The sequence below is a fragment of the Coccomyxa subellipsoidea genome (genome assembly GCF_000258705.1).
Source record: "Coccomyxa subellipsoidea C-169, whole genome shotgun sequence".
Lineage (NCBI taxonomy): Eukaryota > Viridiplantae > Chlorophyta > Trebouxiophyceae > Coccomyxaceae > Coccomyxa > Coccomyxa subellipsoidea.
In genome coordinates, this window is record NW_005178034.1 from 221,214 (window position 1) to 243,890 (window position 22,677).

Below are 22,677 nucleotides of genomic sequence, written 5' to 3' on the forward strand. Positions count from 1 at the left end.
GTCTTGCAGATTTGAACTTACCCTTTCAGGGCCCAATGAATATGTGAGGCGAGTCGTGGTGAGAACACAAGAAGCTCGACAATTTCAGGCATAATTAATCTTCCTGCATTTCAAATCATTTGTCATTTTCAATGTGAAAACTTGCACCGTCTGCAGGAATGCAGCTCGGCAAAAACCCATAAAAATTCAATTTTGTTGCAGTATGTAAAGTAGCCGTGCCTAGCTGTATTCAGCTAACAATGTCGGTGCAGTATTTTTGCAAAACAGCACCAAGGGATGTGTGTGTCTGTATGGCAGAGAGTCTTTTGTGGCACAGCATATGCCAACCGTTACATGTTTTTTCATTTCGCTGCTGTGAGAGTTTTTCTAGCGTAGTGTGTTCTGACAAGCCAGCGTAGCCGCCTTTCTGGTGTGAAGTCCTGTGCTCTCAGGCCTGTGCACAGAGAAGGTGCGACTTGGAAAAATTAGAGCCCACACTTTTGTGCGCGTGCGCTGTGCAGTTGTCAGTAGTAGACACCTCGTCGGTGCTTCGCTTGTGGTAAGAATCTTGCTGCTATGTCGTGCATTATGGGAACTTCTTGGCTGCAGTATTGGCAGCACTGAAAGAAGTTGATCTCAATGCAGATGATGCAGAGGAGATAACTTTTTGGCAGGACAAAGCAAGCGCTGAAGTATGTCAGCTGGAAAGGTTTTTTGGTTCTTACCGGTGGTGCATTCCAAGCGCCCTGCAATAGGAAAGGAAATGCTGCTGGCACTTGGACGCACATATGTGCATGCATGCAAAAGGATGATCCTCGGCTGTGGGATGTTTGCTTATACTGATTTGCTCGGACATAGCTTGTTGAGAGGTGTGAGCATCTTCGTAGGCAGAGAGCTTCTTTAGAGAACGTTTGGTGAGCTAGCTGAGTGTCATGCATGCATGCTAGCTGTCTATATCGGCAGACAAATAAGTTGCTAAGATTTCTAGAGACTGTAGCGCATGGTTTTAATTTCGCTGGTCCTGGGCTGCTGGAATATCCCTGGAACATTTCGTAGCTGAAGAACCGATACAACCAACATGTGTAAGATGGCCTTCGTCTTCCATATTCACAATGAGTGTTGCAATCATCATTACATTTGTGTTACATATCTCTTAGCTTGATTTAAAAGTTGCATCAGCTGCAGCCAGTCATTCATGTGCCCACGCGTATGCATTTGCTCATGCATACTCGACCATACTTGCATGCTCTGTCTCATAGCACTTTGATACTAAGGTAATTCTGTTGTACAAAACCAGCTGTGATACAATGTATTGAGCTGGGCAAGTCCTGAAACATCCAGCACCAGCGAATTCTTGAAAGCCGACCCTGGGCGGTGCCATCACTGTAGCAGAGATCCATGCAGCACCCAAGCAACCAAATGCTGTGCAGCATCCCATCACCAAGGAGGGCACTAGAACAGACTCATCCGTTTAAAAAGGCAAACATTCTGTTAGCACCGGGACGCGGTTGCAACTTCTGCTGACTGGACCAGGTCGCGGAGGGCCGCCCATATGGCGGGGTTCCCTGCAGAGCACACCACCCCTCCCGGCAGATCCGCCGACTGAAGGCTGCGGCCTGCAACGAATGCAGAAATAGTCTTACACCCCTGTCCAGAACCTCTTTTAATCTAGTGCATCAGGTGAAGGTAAGCTTGGATGCTTGTTTTGTGCGCTGCACTGCAAGTCTCACCAGAACAAAGACTCTGAGGCCCTGAGCGTGAGGCATGGTCCTGTTGTATCTGGACTCTGTAAAGGCGTCTATTGGAATTTTGCACAGCACAAGCTTGCATCCAATCTCAGGCACTGCATTCACAGCAAATGAGACTTTGCAGGGGCACCATTCTTCAAGAGTATAAAGAACACCTTGCATTTATTGTACCTGCATCGTGCATGCATGCCACGCTGCGCTGCGCTGCGCTTTGATCGCACCCTGACATAAGAGCCTGTGCAATGCCATCCTCCCCGCCCTCATTTCTCATATCCTCTTCTTCCAGTTCATCATCTGCATGCAGAGATTTACATCATCTGCCAGCTAAGTAAGCAAGTAGAGATCAGAAACAAGCATAGACTGTACCATTGCCTCAAGCTCTGGACTGAAAAGTCATGCAATGCCAAAGACCTTGTGACCTCATTTTAGGATACAGAGACCCCTTGTTGCACAGTAGCGCCCAACTCGCAAGACAGGAGCTCATGCACATGTAGTGTGATTTCAGTAGAACTCAGGTTTACTGGATGCCAAGACATGTGCAGAGACAAGAAGGTTGCCCAGTGCCGCTGCCGCAAGGATGAGTAACCAATGACTCACCGTTGTCCTCATCATCATTCGCCAGCTCATCCACGTCATCTGCCAGGTCATCGTCCGCCTCCACCACAAAGTTCTCCAGCCGCTGCAGCTTCTCCTCGAGTGCCGCCACTCGCTCTGCCAGCTTTGCAGTTTTGCACGAACCGTCCATGCACCCTGCTGGTTCCTGTGAATGCAGGAGTCAACGGTCAGTACAAGGAATGTGTGAGCCTGAGAGCATGCCATGCATGCTGCTATAGACAGGGCTCATACTCAGGCTCATTTCTTAAAAAAAATGAATCCATGTCTTGATGAAAGGCTACTTCCACAGCCGGTCTGGCTCCATCTGCTGATGGAACATGCACAATACAAGGAGCTTTGTGTTGTGTCACTTATGCCAGTGCTAAAAGGCATACACCAGTCCAAGCAGCAGTCCTCTTCTGTTGTGCACATCACAAAAATCCGAGACATGGCAAAGTTCACTGCAGGATCACGCCTGATCAGGATTCCCCAGTTCTGGCAGTGCCAGGAACGCCTCCTCATCCGCATCAGCCGCGACAGAATAGGCAACGCCATCCACCCGCCACGCATCAGACGCCTCTGCAGCCGACACACCCCGTTCAATACCAAAATTTGTGTTCTCCAAAACGCGGTGCAATGCGCACTTTCAAGGATGTCAAAGAAATTCGCATCCGGCGTGCCATCAGACGCGCGTCTGCATTCAGGTGCTCGTGACTGCACCGCACAGTATGCTCATTCGCTCGCAAGTCGCCACTCAGGAACAAGGCCAGGAATGATCATCTCGCGAGAAGCTTCTGGCCGACGAATTTACTAACCTCGCTGCTGGCGCAACATGGGGCGTTCCTGCAAAAGTGTATCCTGGGCGCTCTCTGCTGCAGCGGCAGCCTCTTGCAACGCGTCTGCCCGGCTCTGCAGGATGCCGGCAGCTGCCGAGGGGTATGATGCGTCCGGAGGGGTGTATAGGGGCACCGCCGGCAGAAAGCTGGTGTCGTCCGCAGCGTCCTGTCACGCATAGGGAAGAAATTATAAGACCAGACTATGCATTTTGTGAAGAAGTGTAGACTTCTGACATGCATGTGCAAAGAGCGTGGAGGACAGACAAGCATATTGCTCCACTGCCACAAGCATGGCAACCGATTCCTACCTCACGCAAGGGTCTGAATTTCTGCTCTTGTTTCGAAGACATCACCTCAGCAAAGTTTGTGGCTGATTGCAAGCTAATCACTTGTCTTTTTCAAGCGATGGGCTATGGCTCCATGCACATGAACCTTCATCCCAAGTTCTGCTCACCTCTGAGCTTGCCACACCGCGAACAGTCCTCCACCATGCCTTGCCTTCAGCTGCCAGGTCGCCAAACCAGGCCCTCAAACCCCCTGCCCTCCGCTGATCCGGCAGGGGTTGCGAAGCCAATAAACGCCGGCGAGACGCGCTGGCCACGGGGCGAGTCATCGTCTGGGACCACATCGGCGGTGACTCATCATTTGGCTGGACATCCTGCTGTACAAGGGCTCCTTTGTCCTGAACACATGCCACACAAGCTTCACATCGCGCCTGAGCAAGACACACTACCCCAGATTCCGACAATAATGCCCATGATGTGTTGAAACCGCACCCTACGTCATGCATTAATATTGTGTGAAGCAATGCCTCATTGATTTGCACTCCTCAGGACTCCAGAGGAGGGGGCACAGGCTCTTTGGGTTTTAGAACAGCACACTCTATGATGCACTCGGGCACATGTAATGTAACAGTATCTCTCAAATCTCCTTTCGAGCAAGAAGTGGTATCTTTCCCGCTTGGACCCCATACAAGTGTGTGTCAGCGAAGTAGAAGCTGACTCACCACAGAAGCCTGATCAGGCTGCATGGAAGCTGCCGGCTCGGCTGCGGCGGCCGCGTCCCGGCAGCGGCTCTGGCCGCCCAGGGAGATGGCCCATGTGGAGAGGTCCTCAGCGGCGGTCCATGCAATGTCTGCATCTTCCAGGAAATATTCCCTGTTCCAGCACGTATGATTTGTCAGTCAGGACCCTGAAATTGGCATCCCCGAAAAAGGGTCCGTCCCAAGGTTCGAACAGGTGGCCATGCTGCTGTGGCATCCAATTTGATGAGCTTTTGAAGCTGTTTGATATGAGATCATCAGCAGGAAAAGAATGGAGAAGTCAAGTAGCAGATGCAAGAGAAAAAAAAAGCAGAAACACATCGTCACGCAGGATTCTCAGGTGGTCACCCAACCCAATACTAGTTGCGCTCAAGAGTGTTAACCTTCAGGGAGCGGACGAGAACGGGCTCTTTCAGTCTGATATGAACGATGCATGCCAGATATTTTTTACTTCAAAATATGAACCCCTTGTGCCGTGCTTGTGCTGGATTGCCTCAGCACACACCATTGGTGCGCAGAAGTCACACAGGTCATACATGAGCACCTTGTGCGGTTCATCCCAATCTCACTGACCCAGTGTGTGCCAGTGTGTGTTCATTGCTCGAGGCATGGTATCCTAGGTAGACAATTATAATACACTCTGGCAGACAGCGAAAGACCTCTCAGCGGTCGTCAGATCTGCTCAGAGACAAGGCCTTCTGATTTTGTAGTATTTATCCCACATGTCGGATGGTGCATTCAGGAGATCTATGAGCTGACCTGGCATGCAGCGAAGGGAACACAGAGTCGCCGCCCTGGCATGGACCCTCTTCGCTCCCCTGGTCGGGAGGGGGATTAGCATATAACATGCCGTTGCCAAAATAGGACTGTACAATGTCCCTCATCACCCGAACCCCTGGCCGCTGGCCGTCGTTTGCAAACACCACAAAACGCTCGCCTGCCCAAAATAGAAAACACTGTTAGCCTGCTATTATCCTACTTTCAGGAATCCCATCACTCTTCCAGAAGTGTCATAATTTCTACAGATTCATGGTCTAGACCAGGCAAATGGAGCAAATCCTGATAACTGCCCCGATGCTGCAGTCTCAATATGACCACCAGAGAGGCTCTCAGCCACACTCGCATCCTTAAGCTTGCATGCCAATGAATGGGCGCAAGAGAGGTGACTGATGTAATCCACTGCATGCAATCGTGCCTCCGGCATGCAAAGGGGGTTTTAGGTATCCTGTGCAAGCTCACCTATTGTTTGTGGACTTGACCGAGACTTTACATAAAACAAAGCCCCGGATGAGAAAGTGGTACCTATCCGCACCTTTCAGCGTTTCAAATTCTGTCACTTTGACGCCAAAGCCTGCCTTGGCCGCGTCCTGATCAGGATCCAAGCCAACCAGGTCAGGGAACGCCGCGCGCTGCGCATCGCTTAGTAATCCCCGAGCCTGTTCAGGCGCGGCCTCCGAGTAGACGTAGTAAGCGTTCGCGCGCAGTGTTGCTGACGTGGCGCTGAGCTGGCGCGTGGCCGCCGACATGCACAGGAAGGTGTGCGCATTGCCTGCCTCCCTCCTAGGCACGCCTGTAATGCATCATCATTGTGATCCCACTCCTCTCCAAAATTGCCCCTGTCTGACTTTTTTTAGTGTGTTTGAGCAATATGGTACGGTTACGGTACCGGTATGCTGCTTTATGGTGCCCACGGTTGACTGGGTCTTGCTCGGTTCCGGCGAGTCCAAAAAGGGGTAGGATTCTGGCAGCCTTACAATGCAACGCAGCTGCAGATGCAGCTTGCCTCTTGGCAGGAAAGCTTGGAACAATATGTGACCAATATGGTGTGTATTTTGGAGAAGCAGATGACAAGTAGGGCCACTAAGAGAGGTCTGATTGCGTGCCTGAGTAGGCACCCTTTCTGGGCGCTGCTGGGAAGGAGGGAACGCTGTGCACAAGCCAGAAGCCCTGCTGCTCCCCATAGCCCTGTGAGCAACGCCGCAAACGACGTTGCTTCATCAGCACATCACATGATATGCAATGGCACATTCCTGCCAAGCAGACACGGGCAGGGGAGTAGAACACCCCAGCAGAACTTCGCAAGGGAAAGTCCTCGCAATGTATGACACATGACTATGAGTATGCAACAATAGGAGTAGTATCATACATGATGTTCCATTCACAAGATATGGTATTCTGTTGAAGGACAGCTGCGCAGAAAGAATAGCAGATGCTCACCATGACGCCCTTGCCCTGTGTGAACGCGAACCCAAAAGAGTCCTCGTCACTCAATCCCTCCACCAGCGGCGGCTCATCGCTGTACATGATGTGGCCGGGGCGGCCTAATCTGTCGTCTGCTGATGTGGCACCTCCTGAATAGGTGCCGTGCTCGTCAGCGTACAGCTGGCGCAGCGTCCTGTCAAGGGCGCTGGCCTCGGCAGGCATGTACCTGAAGAATGAGACATTCATTGTGGTGTTGAAGCTGATCTTCTGAAAAATTTAGCCCACACTATGATGAGAATGGCAACGGGTGCTGCATGCTTTCAGGTGTCAAAGAATACCTTATGCATGGATTGTAGAGACAAGCCGATTTCTTCTGCGGATCCAATATTTGTGATTAAATCTTGAAGGTGCTATTTTTTGTTTCCATTTGGGTGCCCAAAGATAAGAGGTGTTGGTTTCCTCTAAAACACCGATATAATTTGGATGTACACAGGCACTACTGACATTTGCTTGTTGCTTATGAGCGGCTGCATTGGTGCTTGCCTGAAGCGTGCTTGTTCTCCAAGCTTGGCTGCGTCCTGGCTGTCCAAATATGCCAGGTCATCAGCGCCTGGCAGCTTCATGGCAATCCACCAGTCCACCGGAGTTCCCTCCATGTTCAGACACACCGGCCCTGAAGTGAACAATGGTAATGGTGTTGTATTCAAGCTCAAGGAAAGACTTTCAGACTGAGCATGCACCAGCAATGCCTTTGACGCTGCAAGGAAGTCAAACCTTGAACTACCATGGCACAGATTGATGCACCATAACTGAAGCCTTTTCTGGAGGTCCATTAGGGTGTCGTTAAGTGTGACTCATGCAGCAGTTTCTTGCTTGCATTTACTGGAGTTTGGGTGAATCAAAGGTGGGTTGATGTCTACCATCTAGGAGATTGGGTAGTGAAGCATTTAGGTGCAGCCATGCTGTCAGGCTGTGCCACAAGGAGTCCACGACCGATGCATTGCAGCCACTCGAACTCAACAGAAGCAGCGGCAGAATAAGTACGAGGAGACGTTCTCTCATGTTGCTTTGCCTGTAGAGGTGGAAAATAGTCAAGCTTGCGCCACCTATTCAGGATTTGGTTGAGGAGCGCAGCACACTATCATTTGATTCAACACATAGAATTGTACAAGATTGAATATTGCGTTGCCATTCCAGGGCCAAAGATAACCTGTTGCGCAGGTATATAGCGTGATGTGCCTGAGGAGGAGGTCAAGTGTAGATCTTGTCCGCAGTGAAGAGAGTGAGGTAGTACAGAGCAAATATGGCTCAACTTGTTGAAGGTGTCATCTGATCCAAATTTGCTTTGCGGCAAATTTATTCCAGCAAGCGTCTCACGGCGCGACGGGTCAATGCTGCAGCACGTTGCAATGATCGATCAAAGATTGTGGCTACTTTATTCGTTGATGTTCAATAAAGAGCAATTTTTGGACTTCAATGCAACTCATCGCATCCTGATCACCACAATTTTGAACGATGCACTTGCCGCGTTCGGCGACCGTCTGCACGTGCGCGTCATTTGAGCACCATGTGATCAGGTTTCATTTTGGCCACTTGACCGCATTTCACTCTGCGAAAATCTGCATCGATCACATCAAGAAGTGTCATAGCGATGTTTCGACATTCCATTCCTGCTTGACCTTGCGCACCGCAATCATAGAAAATAAGTTGAACTCTGACAGATCACTTGCCACACCTGTCGATAGAATTGGAGGAGCTTTGGATACCTGGCAGCATTTGTTCAACAGAATAGCCTCTCAATATCCTCGACATGGGGGATGATGGAGAGAGAGTCATTTCCGGAACTCGACGGCCAGATGGCACCTACAGGAAGGACGTGAAAGTCAGGGCAGGCTACGTGCCCCAGGACGAGCAGCCTGTCTACGTCCCAAGGGGCGCCTTGGTGATTGGTCCCCGCTTTATTGCTTGAGTTTCATGGTCCAACGGAGACTGTATTAAACATTTGACCACCTGCATGGGCTGCAGAGAATCACATTATTGCTGATGTGTATCCTTTGCTGCCCTACAGGCGCAGCGTGGCGGTCCCAAAGTTCCTGGCCTGGACAATTCAGGTGAGGCTCACGGCCCCTTCCACTCTTATAAGTGCAAAGAGCAAGTGCAGGGCCATTGCATCTCTTACCATTATGGACCTGCAATCCATGTACTCTGTCCTCACCTCATTCGCATCGCTGCACAGATCTGGAAGCTGCAAAGGCTGCAGCTAGATCAAAGGCAGCCAAAAAGAACGCGCAAAGAAAAGCGAAGAAGGCTTCTGAGGATACTGTAGCGGTTAGCAGAGTGAGCAATGGTTTAGCAGCTGTCAGGTGAGTACCTTAACACACCAACTGTCCATGACAGGGTTGCAGGACAAAGGCTGCAAGTCTACCCAAAAGTGTCTTTGGCTGCTTAAAATTTCAATGGCAGGAACAAGAGCGTTCAACCAACAATCAAGCAAGCACGAGTTCTTTGGGAATGTCTGTGCACAGCCTCTTGCATCCACCATGTCTGGCTTTGCTGCTCAGATTTGTATTGCAGCAAGCAAAGAGTTTCAGCTTGTTTCCAAGGGCCGCACATGACAACTATGTTTATAGTGTGTGTCATGCACAGGTTGGGTGACTGGGGCAGCGACGGCGGGCAGCCCGCTGCTAAACCAGCTACCTGTAGCTCCCAGCCGGCCGCCGCGGCCGCGGCGCCGGTGCCGGCACCCGACCAGGAAGTTTCCGGCGGTCAGCCGTCAGCTGCCGAGAAGCTGCTGCGAGCTCTGCAGGTGAGGGGAAGTCAGCAAGGCCCCCCACACACCCTATGATGCAAGAGAGCAATGGCGATCGATCATTAAGGCACTCCTTTACTGCCCATTTTGAGAAGAGTGGACTTAGTAACACAGGTGTTGCTTGATGTTCTTGCTCCGGGTCCTTAGGACTAGAAAATGCATAATTAAAATATCAGTACTGCCACTTCACGCTGTCAACATGATCAATTATTATACTTTGGGGATGTGCAGAAAAAGCTGAGGCAGTGCGAGGCCTTGCAAGAACGAGAAGAAAAGGGGGAGGATCTGACGCAGCCAGAAAAGGAGAAGCTGTCAAAGATGCCTGCATGGTGCGATTGGCTCCACTCTTGCTTTCATCTGCCATCCCATTACTAGTCTCTTGAAGCTCTTGTAACCCCGCTGATAACTCCATCATTTGCACATCAGGAAGTGGCATGATCTGTGCACTTCCATCACTCTGGCAGCCTGCAGTCATGATCGCATGCGCGACATGACACATGTGAGGTCAGTCCTTGAGGATCAAATGTTCCGCTGGCTTGCAGGAGAGAAGAAGCGAAGCAGCTTGAAGAGCTTGTGGTCAATAGCTGAGCGAACAGACTCTACCTCCTGGTCTTTAACTTGGCCTCCCATGAGAGGAATCGCTTTTGTACAGTCTCGAGTTGCACCAATTCTTGATTGCACAGTGCTTGTACTGCTGTATGAGGACTTGTATTGAGTCGCCCTGGTGAGCTCATATAAGGCTGGCGTAAGGAGGAGTCCTTCTCAAGGATTGCTTGATCACTTGGTCATGGCCTAGTTGAGGTAGGATTGGTCATGATTTACTTGTGAATAACTACGGTAGTAACAATTGAGTTACATGTACATGCAATGTCAGATCTACAAGAAAATTCATGCGCGTGTACTGAGCTACCCTGACAGGCCAGTGCAAGCCGTGCTGTATGAATATCTAGGTGAACCCACAGCTCTCTAGAGGAATAGCGCAATACAGATTCGAGGACCAAGACAGGAGCAGACATACAATGCGTCTAATCAAAGATGAGCCTACTCAGGCCGTGTGGCCGTCATGCATGCACATGCGTAGACACAAAATTAATACCAATCCCCACCGCAGACCCAGCATTCATCTCTGAAAGAAGAGACCCTGCCCAACGAGCCGGAAACAGCACCCTGCCGATGACCGTCACTGTGCTTGAGGACTATCAAAGCACATAACCATGGAACAATCCGCCAAGGCGGCATGCGCAAAATAGGCTCAGGAGGAAGACAGCCTTCTTTGACAACGTTGACAAGTCTTTTGCCAAGAGCGTGACTCCTCATCTCTCCATATCTCAGCCATCACTGGCTTGCCACAAGGAAAAAGCTTGGCTTCCACTCTCCAAAGCATAGCACATTGCAGAACTCCTGCCAGGTTGACACAGAATACCCGCCGCTGCCGCCGCCGCCACCGCGAGACCGGCGTAACGTTCACCCCACAACCCCTGTACCCCAAGGGAAGCATGCCGCGCGACCGGCCGGTTAAGGGCTCAGCACAGCAGAGCATTCCCCCGTGGCCAGCTCAGGGTTCACCCCACCAAATCCAGGGGTATACGCCATGCGGCCGGCTCAGGACTCGGCGCAGCAGGGCAATGCTAAAGCTGAGTGGCAGCAAGTAATGTAGCTTCAGCCTTCAATGCCCGACTACAGGATAGATTAAATGTTACATGACCTCGTTGCGTCCATGGAGCGCTGCCCAGATACTTGGATATGGGCGAGGGCTCTCTGTCATGCCCCTTCCCCATGGCCGGCTCAGCGTTCACCCCACCAACTCCAGGAGGATTATGCCCCGCGGCCGGCTCAGGACTCGGCGCAGCAGGGCTGCCCCCGGTGCGACAGCTGGATGGTGGAGTGGTTGATGCCCTTTGAGCGGCAGAGCTGAGTCGCGCGCGAGAGCACGTCACAGGCCACGCTCTCCGAGGCGATGTCCAGGTGGCACGCCAGCAGCGGCATGCCCGGCTTGAGCGCCCAGATGTGCAGGTCCGACACAAACTCCACCCCCTCAATCTACGCCAGCCACGCCCTTATAATTACTGCCAAGGAAACACGATTGAGTAGGTTTTATCACTGAAGAGAGCCAATCAAGGAGCAAGATCACATCGCTTGAGGCTCGGCAGGCTACGCTTGTCATACACCATAAGAGCACCACAGCATGGCGGTGTGGGTACTCCAACTGTTTGGGAAGATTTGACCTTGCCATGTCATGTGTCTTCAAACACCATGCAATTGTTTGCATTGACGAGGGCATGACAGCTTACACTCTGTGGTTACTGCATGCTCCTCCACACAGAGCCAAGCAGAAGGACAAGATTCTGGGCAAGCGGGACCTTTTACAGCCAGGAAAGGAGTTGAATGTGTGGGGCAGGGCGGTGACCAACCTCCTGCAGCTTGGCCTGCATCGCGTCAGCGTCCAGTCCGCGTGGCACGCGTTCCATGAGGGTGTCGCTGATGTCACGCAGCAGCGACCGCGTCGTCAGCAGCACCAGCAGCGCAAACACAAACGTGCATATCGGGTCCGCGATCGCAAACCGTGGATCGTCCTGCACACATATCAACCGCTCTCAGATGCAACTTATACAGTCAAGAGTCACACCACCACAATTCCAACCAACAAAGGCTGCTCCGATGCTTGCCTTAAGACCCTTGTTTGCAAAACCAAGAGGATACTGCCAGTAGTTCAACAACATACTGCCAGAAGGTTTCGAAAACTCAGGCGCTTAACATAAGCTGGGAGTTGCGGCCGTGCCATGTATGCTCTGTTTGGGGTCCAGCAAGGTCTGAATGCAGATAAAATCTCACGCCGAAGATGCACAAGCAAGCATAATGTAGCGGACTGCGCAACAAAGGCTGGGGCTGAAGCAATGCCCAAAACATTCAGAAGTACTGGCTGCAATTCCCACAGCTGCTCAGCATAACACTTGCAGCTCAAAGACATGCTTGAATGCAGGCATGAATTCATAGCGCATGCACGCATGCATGATGCATGCTCGTACCTGCTTCCACCATATGAGCGCTCCAGCTAGCGCGACTCCCAAGCTTTGCACCAGATCCCCGATCACATGCACGATTGCCCCCCGCAGATTGATGTTTGTCTCCCCGGCTTCCTCCTCAACGCCATGCGCGTGCGCATGGCCCTCCTCTGCGTGACTGTGCGCGTCCTGTTTAGCCCAGAACAGGGTCAGAACCAATGCAGCTGCCTCGTAGTTGCCGTTAGAAGTCGGGTGAAGCGTCTAGAAATACACATAGAAGTACTATTTGATGCTTTCGCAGAGCTTGCTGGCCTGGGCTCAGATCAGAGGGACACAGCAGACTGCCAAAGGTAGAGGTGTATGGCACGGATCCTTCCGCCATCATTGCCGGGATTGTTGATATATGCTTGAGCCTGCTTATTGATGCTTGCAATTTATCAGCACCCAAGTGCGGAAGGATCCGAGAGCTCAAAGTTGCCTTGGTGGCACCAGGTATTCTCAGTCAGAGATGGCAATTGCTGCACAAAGTTCCACACCAGCGTTGGAGCAGAGAGGGCGCACCCCTGCATGCGCATGGCCGTTGTGGCTGTGCTTCTCTCCATGGCCCTCGCCGTGTGAATGGGAGTGCCCATGGCCGTGACCATGGTCATGGCCTCCCTCCCCATGCGAATGCCCGTGGCCCCCCAGGATCGCCATGATGCTCAGGTTGATGACCACGCCCACCAGCGCCAGAATGAACATCACTGCACACACATGGAAAGTGCCCGTCAATAGGCCCCCCTTTGTCCAATTGTTCTTGAGCGTTGCGAGTTCATAGCAACTTTTATGGCTGCAATGTCCTGGACATGCATGCAGTCGACACATAGACTCCCTGAGCACACATTTAGATGCATGCAAAAGGACACGATACAACATCGCCAAGAGATGCCTTGGCGTTCTAAGGCACATCCAGTGGTCAGGTTGCCTTGTGTGCTCTTGCAATTCCCGCGCAATTCTGAGACTGTGCAGCTGCCGAAATGCTGACAGCAATGACGCAGCACCAAAGCATTTCCCAATGATGGAGCTCAACAGGTTATATCAGGAGCTTCAGAAGAGGAAATCTTTGGGCATGCGGCTGCCTCGCTAGGGTTGCATTGGGACGCACCCTTGCCATTGACAGGAGAGGGGTTGATCATGCGCCCAACTGCTTCCCACACGAGCACGCCGGTGACTAACCAGGTGGCCAGCACTGATGCCAGAGCGCCCAGCACCTCAATCCTGTGATACCTGTAAGGGAGGAATGGGTTGAAGTGTGAATGCACCAGGCATAAGCATGGAGCAAGCGCAGCTGCACATGCGTAGAACCAACAGGCATGGTGCACACATTGATCTGCTCTGCAGATGTCCTCCCAGCATCTGGTATAGTACCAAGGAGGACCTGCTCTCGTTCACAAGGGCACACAGAATGGGAAAGATGCAGAGCAGACGTGCAGAGGGACCAGGCAGAATGACCAATAGGCATTACAAAAGATTGCAAAAATACACACCCGAAAGAGTGTGAGCTGCCGCCCTTCTTTGCTGCATAGATGCCGGCGAAGAGGGCCACTGCAAAGCCGCTCACATCTGACAATAGGTGGGCTGCATCAGTCATGATGGCCAGACTGCACCACACAAGTTGTAAGAGCTTCGAGCGTCATTCGTAGCCTGACATTGAGACGAAGACACGTAATTGAAAGAGGTACAGCAGCAGCCCATCAAGCAAAAGCAGTGTGTGGATTATGCACCTGTTGGCGATGAAGCCTCCACCAACTTCCACCACCATGAATATCATTGCAAGCACCAATGCAAAGATCAATTTGCGCCGAACCTGTGCAGCACACAGGTGTTCACTGGGCTCATCACTCAGAGTGCAGCTGCTTAGGAAGACCTTGGAGCCAGATGTTCCGGCCAGAACAGAGACAGAAAGTACCGTAGCAGCCTCCTTTTCCGCTAAATCTCCTGCTGTTGTTCGGAGGCAATCGCCTCCTGTTCTTTCTGCTTGCACTAGATAGAAGTTAGCGAAAGCCCGTGAACACAACAAGGTGCCTTTACAGTATCACACCAAGGAAAAACAGCACCATCGATGCCCACAAGTATACCCTTCACTGGCATCGGAATGGCAAATTGAAGACTTGAAACTAGTCACGTTGCAAATTGATGTGAGGATATACCTGCAAGGGATTGCGAGGTGCGCAACAGCGGTTGATCCATGCTGAAGTGAATAAAGCAAAGGTGCGAATCTTTCACAGCGTACAGCACACAAGGACAAATGAGCATTCGTCATGAAGAAGCACCAGAGGTCCCAACTGCTGGTACTGTTGCTTAAATTGGATCAGACTAAACTTAGCATGCATGCTGCATGAGGCCAGGCTCCTTCACAGGACGCACTTCCAAGCAGCACTTGCTTGTCATCCAAGGACCAAAAGAGGTCTTGCAATGCTCAGAAGATTCATCTTGGAACAAGCTGTGTCAGGCGGAACGTTGCTTGTGCATGTCGCCGGCACAGACTCGAGACTCTCGGAGCTCTGTAAACACTGTGCACGGCATCATGCTGTGCCAGACAGCTCGGAGCTGTCTCAGGCTGGACAAGAAAGAAGCCACTCAGCTGAGCTCAGCTGATTTGCTTGAGCAGATTAGTGAGCGCTGACATTATTATTGTGATGCACATGCATATGGAAAGCAGCTGCCTGCAGGTAGACATAGAAGACCAAAGCTTCACATGTACACATTATTTACATCACATGCATGTCTGTCCAGATACCAACTGCAAAGCAAAGCACCTGCCAGTGCTGTTCTCTGCTGTGACCATGCACAAGTAACCAACGTCTGCTAGGAGCACAGATTCCCACTTTGACAGCGGCACATGTGTGCATCATTCTATACATTCAGACAAGCACATAGATGCGTTTCCGCAAAGATGGAGGACTGCTGCAAACTTTGAGCCGCCTGTCCCTTGCCACAGTGGCAGCGCATGCAGCCTCATGCCCAGATGGCTAGGAGAGGTTTGTTATCCATGAGCAATTTGTCCTGGATCTTGCTTGGACATCTGTTCCACTGCTGGCTGGCTGGCTTAGCGTGACCAGGAGTCCTTGATCTCCCGAGTCTTGGCCTCAGCAGAGCGCTTCAGATCCCTGGCGACGTCATCAGCTGATGCATCCTTGTCCGACCACTGCATGTGCACAATTGACATCAGTACGCTGTTGACATCAGCGATTGTTTCAGTGCTTGTGCGGGACTGCAATTCTAAGTGGTTGCTCTGCGCAAGGCAGCACTAGATGCATTGGCTTGTTCGGACTTCCCCACATTCCAAGGACTGGACTGCAATTCTAGAGTACGCTTATGTCACCCTTCACAGCAGGCACCGAAAACATACAGAATAGCGAGTGCATATGTCGCAGCCAAGCTCATCGGACGGCTTGCCCATAATGCCACAGATCAGACTCTGGGACAGATATGATCGTCACCTTCAGGACCAGCAGAGTGCCAATCACTCCAGCTGCAACTCCAAGAAGAACCTGCGACGCATGCAGCCACTAAAACTCGAGCTTCGACGTCGGGTGTGAAACGCATGCCGCGAGATGGAAAGCAGCAGTGGATGGAAAGTCACGGCCACATGTCCCTTGACATGCATTATTCCATTGAACTGAGATCTGAAGAGGGGTATCGGTATTATTCCTTTCAAGAATCGAGCAGCAGGCACTATTCACAGTCAGCAATGTGCACGAAGGATCTGGGTTTGGGTCAAACTTCCAGCTATCGCACTCAGCTTTAAGCCGTTAGCCAGAAAGTCTCACCCTTCCCCATGTGGCCGGGACGCCACACCAGACTTCGTCCTCATCTTTTGGATGATGAGGCCTCGATGGGTGTCCAGAACTCATTCTTGTGGATCGCACACTCCTCTGCGAGCCGTGGATGTCCTAAGCGATCTATAGTACCGTGCCAGCTCTGTTGTAACTCACGTGAGTCCTTGCAATCATGTTAGTTCAGCACATTATCACAGTGTGCAAACAGTAGAGTGTGGGCAGGGGAAAAATCGGAAGTCGCCGATGAGATCATTGTTTTTGGTTTCGAGAAAGCAAAGGACCTTTCACTGATGCTCTTGTTCATTCTATTTAGTCAATCGTGAATACTTACAACCTACCAGAGGAAGTGGGGCAGAGGTAGCTGATCTATAAAGAAAGGAGTTCATCACTGTTTACTGTTGCGTCATACAGGGATCCTCAATCTTTCAGACACAGCAAATTATGTTTCAAAAGTCCTGCAACTGCTTGCAGGGTGAGCATTTGTTCAGGTGCCTTAACCCAAGATCTGCACCTTAGGATCGCAGCTCGTTCATCTCAATGAGGGCAGCGTTGGTGAGTTGAAGGCTCATCTCGTAAAGAAATCTGGTACGAAAGACATGGAGCCCACAAAGGCGCCTTGGGCTGACAGGAACTTCGAGCATTCTGTCGCACAGATGTCCTTGCAAGCACCAGCGCAGAAGAAGCTTCCAATGGAGCCCACCAAAGCTCCCTGGGCAGATGGCGGCAGAGGCAGAGTCTTCGCAGCCCCAGAGCCTGGTTCCATGCCTGGTGAGCCCCTCGTAGCATCCCCAACCCCTCTCAACGACTTGGAGCCCAGCCTACATGCATGCACTCCAGACATCGTCCAAATTTGTCGAACTCTGCCAATCATAGTGCTCCATGATGGCACCATGCGGGGGAAGGCCCTTCTGGTGCAAGCTGGTTCCCTCAGTGACCTGGAGGTGTCTCAGATCTCCTCACAGTGTTGTCCTGTCTATACAGGGCAGGAGCAGGTTGCCCAGCCAGATCCACATCACCACAGAGACCGTGGGTACCTGACTGGGGTGCCGGTGCAGCCGCTGGTTGTTGCAGAGGCACAGATGCCTGCACCAGCAAATAGCGCCCCGGCCGGCCAGCCAAACTTTGCACCCCCAGAGAAGCGCATCCACAACAATGCAGATCTGGACAGGTCTGCAGCTCTTTCATTGCCTGATTCCTACATAATGCTCAGCCAGGATTAGCAAATACTATACCACACATATGACTTCCTGATCTATATCCTGGAAATTCCGTTGTACATCTCAGTATAAAAGCAAGTGTCGCATGAGGACCAGCAATCATTTTGGCAAATCAAGGATTAGAAGTTGGCGCAGTTTGATTATTTACTAGTGCCCTGACACTGTAGCCTTCAGGAGTAGGTCCCAACACGAATCCTTTGCTGCAGGTTTCTGAAGTCGGAGACAGTGCAGGAGTTTGTGGGGTTCATAGTGGCCTTGAATGAGCGCGCAAAGGGGAAAAAGGTGTCGGACGAGTGCCAGGTGTCGCCGCCGGTGCAGGGGTTGCTGAATATCTTGCAGCAGCTCAGCGAGTGGGTCGACGCAATTCCCCCTGTGCAGCAGGCGCTGCGATACGGCAACCCTGCTTTCAGGTACTCCTTGATAACACTGCACGGCAGAACCGATGTATGAGACAAGATGCAGGACGCTGTCCATAGCACATGTGCCTCGTACTGTAGCCCTAGGTGGGGTCTGTACAGTTTGCTCACATGTTTGCCGACCTGTTATGCGACAATCAAGCTCTGCAGCCAATGATAGCGCAATGACAGGATGGTGGGCTAGGATCAAATGGGTCTGTCTGCGCGAGAAGAAGGCCAAGGCATAGCCTCTCAAGTCTGCCCTGATCCTCTTTGGGCACAGACAAAGCCATGCTGGCTTGTCTGAGAACATACAGCTGCCTTTGCAGACACCCATGACCCCTTTCTAGGAGCTTTGGCTTCACAACTTTGTATTGCATCACAGGACATGGTTTGCAAAGGCCTCAGCGGCTGCGCCAGAGCTATTAGCGCAGCTTGTACTGCCGGAGCGGCTGCGCGGCGCGGAAGTGGAATTGGCACCGTACTTGGCTGACTCGCTGGGAAACCCGACGCGCATCGATTATGGGACGGGGCACGAGACGACTTTCTGCGCGCTACTGTGTTGCCTCGCCAAACTAGGCGTGCTCACTGAGGCCGATCTGCAGGTGGGAGTTCCCTCTCCCCACTGCGCCAACTTTGGCAAGCGCCTTGAATGGTTTCTATTGCTTACGCTTTGGCCTTCAATGGATCCTTTTTCCTGTCTCCTTTGGCCTTTCCTTCAGTATTGTGAAGTCTTACAACGCCTCAAGAGGACTCTCCTTTAAGAGAGAAGCTTCTTCATAAGTCACGTGTTTAATTTGCATGTGATGTTTCTGAATGTGAGGTTTCCTGTCCAGGCACTGGTCACGCAAGTTTTTGACAGCTACATCAAGCTCATGCGGAAGGTGCAGACAACATACTGGTGAGCCCCGTACCAGTCATGTGTGCTTTGACACACTGGACATCCTCAGTACAGTCACATGCTTGCAGCGTCCTGCCAGATTTTCCAGTGATGCATCGTTGACGGCCAGATGTCAGCAATCCAAGCTTACAGAGCGACACAAGAGATAAAAGTCCTATGATTAAATGCCATATATGAGCTGTATACTCTGCTGGGGTCCAAGACCGGTGCTGAGCGGGCCATTACCAAAACACATTGTCACTCTGCAAGCCTTCCTGCATCAGTCCGATCAGGCGCTCCTTGCAGTTTCCAGGCTTGAGCCACCTGGCCCTCACGGGGTGCAGACCTCAGTGGCCCAAGTGCATCAGGAGGCACCTGAGAAAATTGCGCATGTCCATGCAGCCTCCATGCAGCCTCCACCATCCTGGTCACACGCTGCTTGTGGCTCCAGGCTTGAGCCATTGTGGGTGTGCATAATTCATTAATCCGGTCACGCGCTGTTTTTTGTCTCAGGCTTGAGCCGGCGGGCTCTCATGGGGTGTGGGGACTGGACGATTATCAGTTCCTGCCCTTCGTCTGGGGCTCCGCGCAGCTGATGGACCACCCCTTCATCCGGCCGCGCTCCATCCACAGCCAGGAGGTGCTCGATACCTGCGCGCCCGACTACATGTACCTGGGCTGCGTGCGTTTCGTCAAGCAGGTGCGCGCATGTGCCCGCATGCATGCACGCATGCTTGAGGGAGACTGGGTCCTGGTCTGATCAGCCGTTGCGGCGTTTTAATATAAAGACGCAAACGTTTGCTCATAGAGCAGGTGCATGCATGCGCCGGCACGGGCTGCCGCGCTGCATGCATGCACATGGCAGACTAGGAAGTACTAGGTCGTAGGCGCGCACAAGCGCCGGCATGATGCCATGCATGCAGCTGTGCGGGCTCTGATCAGCCGTTGAAAGAAGCAAACGTGTGGTCAAGCAGGTGCTTGTATGTGTCTGCAATGGGCATTGCCCTGCATGCATGCTGGCGGCTGACTGGGCCCTGTCTGATCAGCTGCTGTGGAATAAAGGAAGCAAGCTCTCGCTCAAATACAGGGGCCGCTGTGGCCTTCTTTGTGTGCTATGCTGCAGTCAGAAATAAGTACTGGCGCCTTTGAGGGATTTATGAACAGCATGTGCTTGCGTGCTGATAAATATTGCTGCGTTGAAAGGTGGCAATGGTTGCGCCTGTGCAGGTGAAGAAAGGCCCGCTGGCAGAGACTTCGCCGATGCTGAACGACATCAGTGGAGTGCCCAACTGGGGCAAGGTGTGCCAGATTTCATGTCCAAATTTGCAGTAGCAAATGGTGCACTAGAAGTCTCGGTCTTAGGTCTCAATGCTCCTCAATCATCGTGCTCTGCATCCGTTCTGCCTTTCTTTGGGTACCGTCATCTTGATTGTGTGGACTAAGCTGAGCTGCCGGGCAAGCTTTTGAGATTTTTTGCAAGGCCGATTTACGCTTGAGATGTTCACACCGGGGCAGCTCCTGGCTAGATCTCCAAGGATGCACTGATGTCAGAGTGAGTATATATGCTGCTGGGGCACAGGTGAACAGCGGCATGCTGAAGATGTATCAGGTGGAGGTGCTGTCAAAGGTCCCCATCATGCAGCACTTCTTATTTGGCAGCCTACTGGACTTTCGCTGACCTGGCGGCCAAGTGGCATGATGTCAGCAGCAAGCATCCATGCGTAGCCACCAGTGCAGATCTTTGCTGGTAATGCTGTGGGTTTGAACAACCATTCTCGCAAACATATTGGAACACATGAATTGATGCTAGTGGTAAAGTCCACAGTAGGCAGCTGTGCAAGCTGCATGCAGTTGATTTGTGAGCAATAAGTGGAGCAGTACTACTAGTAGGGCTAATCGGTGTGGGCGGAAATCGAGATCTACTAAGTAGGTGGGAAGTAATTTAGTAGTTTGGATTGTAGATGGGTCGCACGTGCGGGAATGACGTGCCACGTGACTTGGTCGGGTGACTCGAAATGGGCAGCGGAAGTCGAGGCAGATCCGTGACATGTAGATGTATGTAAAGTGAAGAAGGTGCGGAACAAGAAACCATGGCTTTCGCAAGGTCGGTCATGCCAAAGCCGGTGAGGCTGGGAACTTTCACGCAGTACTGGGAGCCGGGAGCGCAACCTGACAAGGTCCGGCAGCTGTATCAGGCGAATGGCATGCCACGTATGTATGCAATCACTGCGAGCCTCTGACCGTTGCCTTTGCAAGCCCAAGGCCGTTCCGCTGAACGGGCAGGTACTTGTTATGTGTACTTGTTATGTGCGTTACATGATGTGCCGTCATATTCCAGAAAGCATCATTCCGTCGGGATGATGAATGATCGCTTTTTCCCTTGCTCGAAAAAGTGCTTGCAGCACACTCTCGGGTACTCAACAGACCTTGTGGCCCCAGGACCCCTTGTGGCCCCAGGACCCCTCATCACTTGATGGAAACCCAGAAGAGCCCACTCGTACAATGCTCACTGAGGCCAGAGCGTACAGGCACAAATCACCATTTCAAGTTCTCAATCATTCTTATTATGCGAACCCAAAATCCTCTCAAGACGCATATCTGAATCACCTGTCAGCAGTTGCCCTCCAAACATGCTCAGACATACAAGCCCTTGAAAGGTGGATTTGCTGGCAAGCAAATACACAATCACAAAGACACAACAGGGACCTTGCTCGCACATCCGCTTGGACAAAGACAGAGTTCCGTTGCTGCACTGGATGGGATGGAAACGTCGCTCTCAACAGAAATCCGAGCCATTGATACATCACAACTGTCCCCTCTAGCAGCCTGTCTTGAATGTATTCACCCGCTGTCCACCCTCTGTTGGCACATTAACTTTGACACTGTATGACTGAGGCGTGACAGCTTGCCAGGCCTGCAGGGATCTTGAACAGGTCACAATTGCCCATTGGCTGCGCTTTTCTTAAAGGCAACTGCCAGGTTGAAGAGGACCTCGTTTTCCTTGATCACCTGCGGGCATTGATTCCGTGAGAGTGTAAGTAAAGCATCTGAGCACCAGCGCAGCCACCTCCCAACAGGTGCCCGACCAGCAGATGCCAGGAAGCACTCTACTTTGTAGGACAAACATACAACGTGATCATCTTCTCAGAATACATTTGGGACACATTGTTTCTTGATGAGTAGCTTGCTTGCATGTACACTAAGCGCGGCGGACTTATGGGAGGGCAGCCAAGGGGGGGGTGAAGCTGGCTACAGGGTTGCACCTGGGATGCCCAGTGCCTCTGGACAGCAGCAGTCAGGTCTTCCTTGGAGCTGTTTGGCGAGATGTCCAAATCAAAGGCATGCACGTACTTCCTGAGGGAGGACACCTGCGGGTATGATTACAGTGCTCAAAACGACGTGTAATTCTCACCAAATCGTTGCTTCATCTGGCGAAATTCTTGCACTGCCACCGAAACGAACACAACACGAACACTCATAAGAGACTGTCAGCCACTTTTGGCAGATCAAGCACGAACAACACCCTCGTTAGCTAGCGGTCAGCGGAGCACTCGCAGCGAGGCAGTCAGACGTAGACTCACTATCCACCGCCCCCTTGCGAAATATACGGCTCACCATGAACGATTGACTGTGCAGGCGTGCATAACGTTCCTTATGAAAGCCATTATGCGTTCAATCACCACAGCTACCAGGAATAGGGCCAGTCTTGCTGGGACTCACCTTGAGCTTGGCAACCAATTCAGTCCTGGTTGGAGGACCCTAAACACATAACACAGGATGGTGCATCAGGAAACCAGACGAGAATTCATGCCACATCACATACGCCAGTAGAACTTGGACCCTGATCTGACCAGAAGTCGGACACATCTGAGAAAGCATGGGACAGTCACCTCCCGGGCTGGTGTTGTCCACTGCCGATTTTGCCTGGCTCGCTTCATGGAAAGCCCATTAGGAAGTCCTGTCTGCTCCTTGTAACCCATTCTGGCTGTTTTCGCTCGCTCTGATGTGAAAATGGCGTGAGCAGGGCCGACAAGTGGTGCCTACCGAGATTGGACTGGGTCCAGAGGTGACCAGTACTTCAGAGCGCTCAAGCTTCAGAGGTCAAAACAATCTCGCCGGAGAGTTTCACGCGCAGGACGCCAAAGGAGAGTG

The 22,677-nt window shown here is 51.8% G+C and overlaps 6 protein-coding genes across 6 annotated transcripts; 2 read left to right on the forward strand and 4 right to left on the reverse strand.

Moving 5' to 3' along the window:
• Nucleotides 1-1,470: 1,470 nt before the first annotated feature.
• COCSUDRAFT_42240 (hypothetical protein) lies at nt 1,471-7,057 on the reverse strand (the record flags this gene model as incomplete). Its single annotated transcript, XM_005647055.1, has 12 exons — nt 1,471-1,595; nt 1,899-2,021; nt 2,325-2,487; nt 2,881-2,900; nt 3,137-3,323; nt 3,612-3,839; nt 4,164-4,314; nt 4,959-5,136; nt 5,512-5,769; nt 6,095-6,164; nt 6,417-6,627; nt 6,906-7,057. 12 exons carry the CDS (start codon nt 7,055-7,057, stop codon nt 1,471-1,473), a joined length of 1,866 nt encoding a protein of 621 aa, XP_005647112.1.
• Nucleotides 7,058-8,211: 1,154 nt separating this feature from the next.
• On the forward strand, nt 8,212-9,798 carry COCSUDRAFT_42241 (hypothetical protein; the record flags this gene model as incomplete). Its single annotated transcript, XM_005647056.1, has 6 exons — nt 8,212-8,343; nt 8,470-8,512; nt 8,638-8,764; nt 9,048-9,207; nt 9,442-9,539; nt 9,753-9,798. The coding sequence occupies 6 exons, from the start codon at nt 8,212-8,214 to the stop codon at nt 9,796-9,798; spliced, it is 606 nt and encodes a 201-aa protein (XP_005647113.1).
• Nucleotides 9,799-11,043: 1,245 nt separating this feature from the next.
• On the reverse strand, nt 11,044-14,052 carry COCSUDRAFT_16095 (cation efflux protein; the record flags this gene model as incomplete). The annotated part of the gene is made up of 7 exons (XM_005647057.1): nt 11,044-11,250; nt 11,622-11,783; nt 12,237-12,401; nt 12,774-12,955; nt 13,357-13,478; nt 13,739-13,852; nt 13,976-14,052. Coding segments are annotated over 7 exons (1,029 nt in total), but the record flags the coding sequence as incomplete, so codon positions are not given.
• Nucleotides 14,053-14,946: 894 nt separating this feature from the next.
• On the reverse strand, nt 14,947-16,198 carry COCSUDRAFT_53585 (hypothetical protein). Its single transcript, XM_005647058.1, has 3 exons — nt 16,025-16,198; nt 15,695-15,745; nt 14,947-15,399 (listed from the first exon to the last, which is right to left on the reverse strand). The coding sequence occupies exons 1-3, from the start codon at nt 16,106-16,108 to the stop codon at nt 15,301-15,303; spliced, it is 234 nt and encodes a 77-aa protein (XP_005647115.1). The 5' UTR covers nt 16,109-16,198; the 3' UTR covers nt 14,947-15,300.
• A 117-nt stretch (nt 16,199-16,315) lies between these two features.
• COCSUDRAFT_23893 (PTPA-domain-containing protein) lies at nt 16,316-20,604 on the forward strand. The gene is made up of 8 exons (XM_005647059.1): nt 16,316-16,801; nt 17,015-17,201; nt 17,457-17,660; nt 18,031-18,250; nt 18,482-18,546; nt 19,039-19,225; nt 19,753-19,824; nt 20,105-20,604. Exons 1-8 carry the CDS (start codon nt 16,630-16,632, stop codon nt 20,201-20,203), a joined length of 1,206 nt encoding a protein of 401 aa, XP_005647116.1. The 5' UTR covers nt 16,316-16,629; the 3' UTR covers nt 20,204-20,604.
• Nucleotides 20,605-21,070: 466 nt separating this feature from the next.
• COCSUDRAFT_53587 (hypothetical protein) lies at nt 21,071-22,658 on the reverse strand. The gene is made up of 4 exons (XM_005647060.1): nt 22,416-22,658; nt 22,246-22,284; nt 21,789-21,893; nt 21,071-21,534 (listed from the first exon to the last, which is right to left on the reverse strand). The coding sequence occupies exons 1-4, from the start codon at nt 22,503-22,505 to the stop codon at nt 21,460-21,462; spliced, it is 309 nt and encodes a 102-aa protein (XP_005647117.1). The 5' UTR covers nt 22,506-22,658; the 3' UTR covers nt 21,071-21,459.
• Between the last annotated feature and the right edge of the window lie 19 nt (nt 22,659-22,677).

Coding starts and splice junctions, on each gene's coding strand:
- COCSUDRAFT_53587 (XM_005647060.1), bottom strand. CDS start 22,505: ATGGGTTACAAGGAGCAGACAGGACTTCCTAATGGGCTTTCCATGAAG. Junction 22,285..22,415: donor GGACAACACCAGCCCGGGAG/GTGACTGTCCCA, acceptor TTATGTGTTTAG/GGTCCTCCAACCAGGACTGA. Junction 21,894..22,245: donor AATTGGTTGCCAAGCTCAAG/GTGAGTCCCAGC, acceptor TCATACCCGCAG/GTGTCCTCCCTCAGGAAGTA.
- COCSUDRAFT_23893 (XM_005647059.1), top strand. CDS start 16,630: ATGGAGCCCACAAAGGCGCCTTGGGCTGACAGGAACTTCGAGCATTCT. Junction 18,251..18,481: donor TCACTGAGGCCGATCTGCAG/GTGGGAGTTCCC, acceptor TTTCCTGTCCAG/GCACTGGTCACGCAAGTTTT. Junction 19,825..20,104: donor GAGTGCCCAACTGGGGCAAG/GTGTGCCAGATT, acceptor GCTGGGGCACAG/GTGAACAGCGGCATGCTGAA.
- COCSUDRAFT_53585 (XM_005647058.1), bottom strand. CDS start 16,108: ATGAGTTCTGGACACCCATCGAGGCCTCATCATCCAAAAGATGAGGAC. Junction 15,746..16,024: donor TCCCGGCCACATGGGGAAGG/GTGAGACTTTCT, acceptor CATGCGTCGCAG/GTTCTTCTTGGAGTTGCAGC. Junction 15,400..15,694: donor GCACTCTGCTGGTCCTGAAG/GTGACGATCATA, acceptor GTGCACATGCAG/TGGTCGGACAAGGATGCATC.